The following is a 6,744-nucleotide window of genomic DNA, read 5'->3' as shown; positions in this document are numbered from 1 at the left end:
TCAGTACTAGATATCACTTAGTATTACAAGCTGAAACATTAAACCGTTCTCCAAACCTTCTGTTTTAGTCGACCCCATTTCCAGCAAGCATATTTTCAGAATAAAAGCTCTGATTGTTTGGACATTTCTTGTCATGGATATTCAGTTAGATTCAAATCTGGGCCATTTCATGGATCTACGTACAATTTGTGTCCACTCATTTATGAACGTTCTCCTTAAAATTATAACTACATTATACAAATGTAATCAGTCCCATTCATCAAACACAAACGCATACATGATGCTGTTTCTTTCTGCGCTGTGATCTCCAACATATGTTTTCACTCACACACCACTTTTTTCCACTGGAAAGGAAACTGGAGGGCAGTTCCTGACTGTGACTCATTGCTTGTGCCCAGACCGCTTCGACAGCTACACACGGAATGAAAACACTGTTTTCAGTTCCTAAAATTTTACAGAGGTTTTACATATTGAACATAATTTTGTAGTTTTTTTGTAAAACGCCTTCATAATGGATTGTAAAAGCTGAGCCCCACACTCTGCCCCAGGACAGACTACTGCCATGTGAGTATGCATGACTTAAATACAGAGCGACTGTTGTTTGTGTACTCTCAAGGGAAAGGGTTTATTTCTAAAAACCTGAATGATCCTGACTTCATTAACTGAATCCCTATACCTACTAATCACAGTTTTCCACTTCAGTCAATGAAGCAGAAGCAGTGTGTTTGACACATACAACCCAAAAGAGCTTATGTTTTTTCCTCACTTTTTCTCTGTAGCCTGACATTGGAGAACAACCACAACTCTTCAAAGTTATTCACAGAGAAGCCTTAACATGGCTGCTGCTGCCCTTGTCACAGAGAACTTTAGGTTTGTGTCTCTCTTTTTTAAGAGTAAAGATGTGATGATCTTCAATGGTCTGATTGCCCTTGGTACTGTTGCTGGCCAGACAGCATACAATGTTTTTGCCTTTAATTGTCCATGCTCCCCCAGAAGGAATTACTGCTATGGCCTGGCTGCCATTGGTGCTCCGGCGCTGGCATTTTTCCTCATAGGAGTAATGATGAACAGGAGTACCTGGGATCTGGTGTTTGAGTGCCGTCTCAGGAAGTGCCGTAAGCTGTCAGGAGCTGCAGCCTTTGTGCTACTGAGATCCATTATTGGCCATGCTGTGGTTGCACCGCTGACTTGGGTAGTTATCTCGTTGCTGCAAGGGCAGGCGTACACATGCGCCCTCAGTGAATTTGTGGATCCCAGCACACTGAAGGGCTTCCCTGTCGGACAAGGGTCAGAAATCATGGCAAAGTTCCCATGTCAAGAAGGTATTCCTGCAGAGCTGCAAGGCTTCAAGGCAGAAGTTGAACGGCGACTGAAGTATGAATCTCAGGTAGTTTTTTTTTTTTCTTGATTTTGTTTTATAACAAACACAGTTGTTAAAATATTGTAGCACCACACAATAAATAGATACAGTATTACCACAAGATGTTTTTATGTTTGGGAGATGCATACAATGTTATCTATTGATAAAAGTGCAATGGAAACAGATTTGGCAAATTTTGTGTTTTTCAACAGTCACTTTAATTAATATGAGACATAAAAAATGGAAAACTACAACATAGCTGTTCATGCACTGTGGCACAAAGAGCTACAGAAAGAAAAATGACAGATGCTTTGACAAACCTTATGTATACTTGTTCCTCAACCAACAGCTCAGAAAGGTTCTTTGTTCTTTTATAAAATACATCTTATGGGTAAACTTTCAAATCATGATAATGATGAAGAACCAGTTCTTAATATTCACACAGTAGGGAAAATGAAATCATCAGAATACATTTTTAATCCCAGGGGGAAATTATTGGGTGTTACAGTCTTCCATTCAAGTATAATAATGGGTAAGGGGGAAAGAAATTAGCAATACAACCAACAAAAAAATATATGTAAATATAAAGCTCTAAATATACAAACATATATATAGCTCTGAATGTATCAAATATACATAATAAAACACTTTAGTAAGACACAAAGTTAGAACAGCAATGTGTACACATTTGCATTTTCTTTTGAAGGTTTTCTGAAAGCTGGCTCAAAATTTGTAATATATTTGGATGGAAACTTGCCTACAGAGATAAACTGTTCCAAAATCCATTATTGCTGCATCATTTTTACATATGAAAAAGGCAAGTGCATGAAAAAAAATAGCATATTGTCAATAGTGTTCCAAAATAATAATAAAAAATGTTTTCTTGGGAGCTCAGGTGTTATTCACAGATGTTACAGGATGGGGAAGCAAAATTTACAATGAACATTTAGTTGTTTTTTCTCAGCAGGCACTACGTCAGTTGTTTTGAAACCAAACATATATTGATGTCATAATCATACCTAACACTATTATCCATACCTTTTCAGAAACTTTTGCCCATATGAGTAATCAGGAAAGCAAACGTCAAAGAGTGTGTGATTTGCTGAATGGATTCGTCACACCAAAGGAGATTTCAAAATAGTTGGAGTGTCCATAAAGACTGTTTATAATGTAAAGAAGAGAATGACTATGAGCAAAACTATTACGAGAAAGTCTGGAAGATACTATTAAAGAAGAATGGGAGAAGTTGTCACCCGAATATTCGAGGCACACTTGCGCAAGTTTCAGGAAGCGTGTGAAGGCAGTTATTGAGAAAGAAGGAGGACACATAGAATAAAAACATTTTCTATGATGTAAATTTTCTTGTGGCAAATAAATTCTCATGACTTTCAATAAACTAACTGGTCATACACTGTCTTTCAATCCCTGCCACAAAATATTGTAAATTTTGCTTCCCCACCCTGTATATGAATAGTGGACAAAGCCACCATAATGTCACCCATTTGTTTGTGGACTTATTTATTACTTCCGCCAAGGAGGTTATGTTTTTGCCAGGGTTGTTTGTTTGTTTGTTTGTTTGTTTGGTTGTCTGTCTGTTTGTCTGTCCGTTAGTGTGCAACATAACTCAAAAAGTTATGGACAGATTTTGATGAAATTTTCAGGGTTTGTTGGAAATGAGATAAGGAAGAAATGATTAAATTTTGGTGGTGATCGGGGGTGGGGGGACCCATTTCCAACAAACCCTGAAAATTTCATCAAAATCTGTCCATAACTTTTTGAGTTATGTTGCACACTAACGGACAGACAGACAAACAAATAAACAAACAAACAAACAAACAAACAAACCCTGGCAAAAACATAACCTCCTTGGCATGGGGGGGGCCCACAGGGGGGGCCACTGATCAGCCTTGGTGGAGGTCTGCGCTCTCCGAGTGCTTCTAATTTATTTATTTATTTATTTATTTTAATTTTTTTTAGGGGGGTGGGGGGGCACAGAGATGGAAGTGAACCTATCAAATACAACCTCAACCCCAATTCCAAAAATGCTTGGATGTTGAATCAGTGCAGTAATTGCAAATGTCACAAACCTGTATTTTATTCTAAATCAAACGTAGAAATCAAAGGTTTAAACTGAAAAAAATGTAGCATTATATGGAAAAATTAAGGCTATTGAGGATTTGTTGGCCATGACACAACTTCAGAAAGTTGGGACAGGGTGACATTTACCACTGTGAGAATCCACTGTTCCTTTAACCACAGTCCATAGACATCTGGAAACTATAGAGAGAAGCTGGAGTTTTGTCCCATTCTTGTCTTATGTAGGATTTTAGCTGTTCAACAATCTTGGGTCTTCTTTATTATATTTTTTGTTCCATGATGGGCCAAATGTTTTCAGTTAGCGACAGGTCTGGAACTGCAGGCAGGCCTGTTCAGATCCAAACCATGTGATGCTGTTGTAATAGATGGAATGTGCACTTTAACATTGTCTTGCTGAAACATGCTTTATTCAGCTGAAAAAGCCATCACTGAAAAATAACTTGTTCAGATGGTAACATGGTCTAAAATTTGTTTATACCTTTCAGCATTTCCAGATGTGCAGTTTTTCAATCCATTACAGGCACTAATGCACAATAGGGAATGTACCTGATTTGTGCACATCCCTCACACTGCCCTTCAAATATTAGTGAGTTTGATAAGTGTATAAATGAAAAAACAAACAAACAAACAAAAAAAAACTTTTTTAGATGTCTCCAATATATGTAACAATTTTTTTTGATAAAACAAGTCATTTGAATAATAAGACTATCCTATTCAAATAATCATCTAATTAAATCAAATCAAAGAAAATAATTGATAGATTAATCAAATACAAAAATAATTGATGGCTGCAGCTGTAGATTTATGCCACAGCAGGTTCTATGGTGTTGAACTGAGGACTTTCTTTCTTTCAGCTGATTGGCTGGCTGCTGGTTGCTGGGATGTCTCTGATGGTTTTCCTGTTGATGTGTGTGAAGCGTTGTTCCTCTCCCCTTGGCTACCGGCAGGAGGACTACTGGTCCCAGTACCGCTCTGCTGAAAAGACACTCTTCCAAACAACAGCTGCTGTCCATGCCCAGATTTTAGCTGCAGAAAATGTTAAGACCTTCTTTGGTTTTGTGGCCCTGGACAAAGAACTAAAGGAGCAGATTGCTGAGCACCCCAGTGCCAGTCCTATCTGCAATGTTAACTGGGACAGAGTGACCGGTGTCTCTCTGTACAGAGAGAAGAATGGATTACCACTGTACAGCAGACTCAACAAATGGGCAACATACAATCTGGAGAACGACATAGAGGCCATAGAGAAAGAGATGGACACATTCAGCTGACAGTTTGTAAAGGGTATTAAGTCACTTCCATAAACTGCAGAGTAAGTAAACTAGTATAATACAATATGTCTTTTCCAGCATTTCAAAATGCTTGACATATAACTGATATATTTATTTTTTGTGGAAAGACAGGATGTTATTGATGTGTTTTTATCAGTTTTTCCAAGGCAGTTCACCATCAGTGCAAGGAGAGTAAGATTAAGTAATGACTAAATTAAGACATATAGGGTGTTTCAATTCCCCCTTACATATAGTTACTGTTTTGAGGGGAAAAAGTCACCTCAAGTGGAAGAAAAAACTTTTATTTTCCAAAAGTGAGGAAGTGTTTTGTATGTTCTCCTGTTTATTGTAACATACCTGCTGTAAAGTCACACAAAATGATATCTGTGTGGAGTCTTTGTTTGTTTTTTTGTTTTTTTTTTGTTGTTTTTGTTTTTTGAAGCCAGTATAAGTGAAGGAGATACTGTTTTAGTTGTAATCTGAAACTTCACCACTGGCATGATCATAATCATCATAAAAATGTTACTTGTGCCAATATAGACATCTTACGCATCATTAGAGGGCATAGATTCTTCAAATTTTTGCTATTTGGGTATTTTTATGGAAATCATAAGCATTAAATAACAATTTGTCATTAAGTAAAGACGTGTTGTGGATTATTGATATTCCTTTAGTGCAGGGGTCAATTCAGATTTAAGGGGGTTAGGATAGAGAACATTTCAGTGTGTACAGGTCTGCAGCATTATCATGTTTAAATTGCATTATAATTTTGTTATATATTAATTCACTTACCTATATTGAATTAGCATCGTCATTGTGTCAACATCTGCACTGTGTTCCTTACGTTGCCCATTTTTCTGCTTCCAACACATTGACTTCAAGGACTAAATGTTCACTTGCTGGCTGCCTCATATATCCAACCTACTGAAAGGTATCATTGTAATTAATCAATCAATATTATTACCACTTCATTCATTACCAGTTATAATGTTTTGACTTGTGGGTCTAACAATGTTAAGATACATTGATTTATTTTCCTAATTAGGAAGAATGCACTGTTGGTACACTGGTCAAACTTTTATTCTATTATTCTAAATCTGTAATCTAAATCTTTATTGTACTTATTCATGTTTATCTTGTATCAACACATCAATATTGCACTGTTGTAAATGCTTAACTGCAGCTTAATAATTGGAACTGTCAATGAAAACAGCATATTGAAAAGTAAAAAAATAAGTCAGTTTTGGGCTTTTTTTTGTAGTACATTAGATTTCTGGCCTCATCCTTAATGCAGATTATATATTGTTTTGATCATATATTGTTTTGATGGAGGAAAAGTCAGTAGAACATCTTCTGTTTTGTAATCATATATTTTTGAGTTATTTGAGTTTTTCCATTGTACATAACTTTATACTTCCTCTCTATTTATCTATTTCTGAGTCAGACATTGTACTTTTCAAAGTTCCTTTTAAAACTACAGTTTTGCATCCTGTTTCAAATGTCAAATGTCCAAATGAACTTAACCATAATGGTGTATTTTCAACCTGCGAGGGCTTATACGACAGAGCGTTTTACAAGCAGTTTCATGTAAGGACATAGTTTTTGTTAAATGCTGGAAGAGGTTTTACAACTATTACAGTAGCGTTAACTACTTCCTTGCTCACCAGTCTACACTTAAACACTAAATCTACAGTTACTAAAACTACAGTTTGTGGTGGACCCCTTGAGCAATGTTTGAACTCTGATATAAACTGGTAAAAAAAAAAAAAAAAATACTACTACTAATAATAAATAAAAAAAACCCACCGCAGTGACCTGAACCACTACAGACCCATTGCCTTGACCTTCCACCTCATGAAGACCATGGAGAGGATAGTCCTTCGCCACCTCTGCTCCCAGGTGAGCTCCCACACTGTCACCTGCAGAATTTCTCTGGTGACACCGCCATTGTTGGCTGTGTGTCTGAAGGGAACAAACAGGAATACAGGTGGGTCATCACACTTTGTGGATTTATGTGAG

General features: G+C 36.8%; 1 protein-coding gene across 2 annotated transcripts; it reads left to right on the top strand.

The window, feature by feature from the left end:
- The first annotated feature begins 362 nt into the window (after positions 1-362).
- LOC115434513 (calcium homeostasis modulator protein 2) lies at positions 363-5,902 on the top strand. Of its 2 annotated transcripts, XM_030156503.1 has the most exons (4): positions 363-564; positions 780-870; positions 994-1,387; positions 4,312-5,902. In XM_030156503.1, the coding sequence occupies exons 2-4, from the start codon at positions 836-838 to the stop codon at positions 4,723-4,725; spliced, it is 843 nt and encodes a 280-aa protein (XP_030012363.1). In that variant the 5' UTR covers positions 363-564; positions 780-835; the 3' UTR covers positions 4,726-5,902. The 2 variants fall into 2 exon arrangements, with proteins under 2 accessions (XP_030012363.1, XP_030012362.1); XM_030156502.1 differs by having other exon boundaries at positions 780-1,387.
- Positions 5,903-6,744: the final 842 nt, after the last annotated feature.

Source organism: Sphaeramia orbicularis, chromosome 15, assembly GCF_902148855.1.
Source record: "Sphaeramia orbicularis chromosome 15, fSphaOr1.1, whole genome shotgun sequence".
In the NCBI taxonomy this organism is placed as follows: domain Eukaryota; kingdom Metazoa; phylum Chordata; class Actinopteri; order Kurtiformes; family Apogonidae; genus Sphaeramia; species Sphaeramia orbicularis.
Note: the sequence above shows the minus strand (reverse complement) of the source record. Positions and strands in the feature narration are given on the sequence as shown.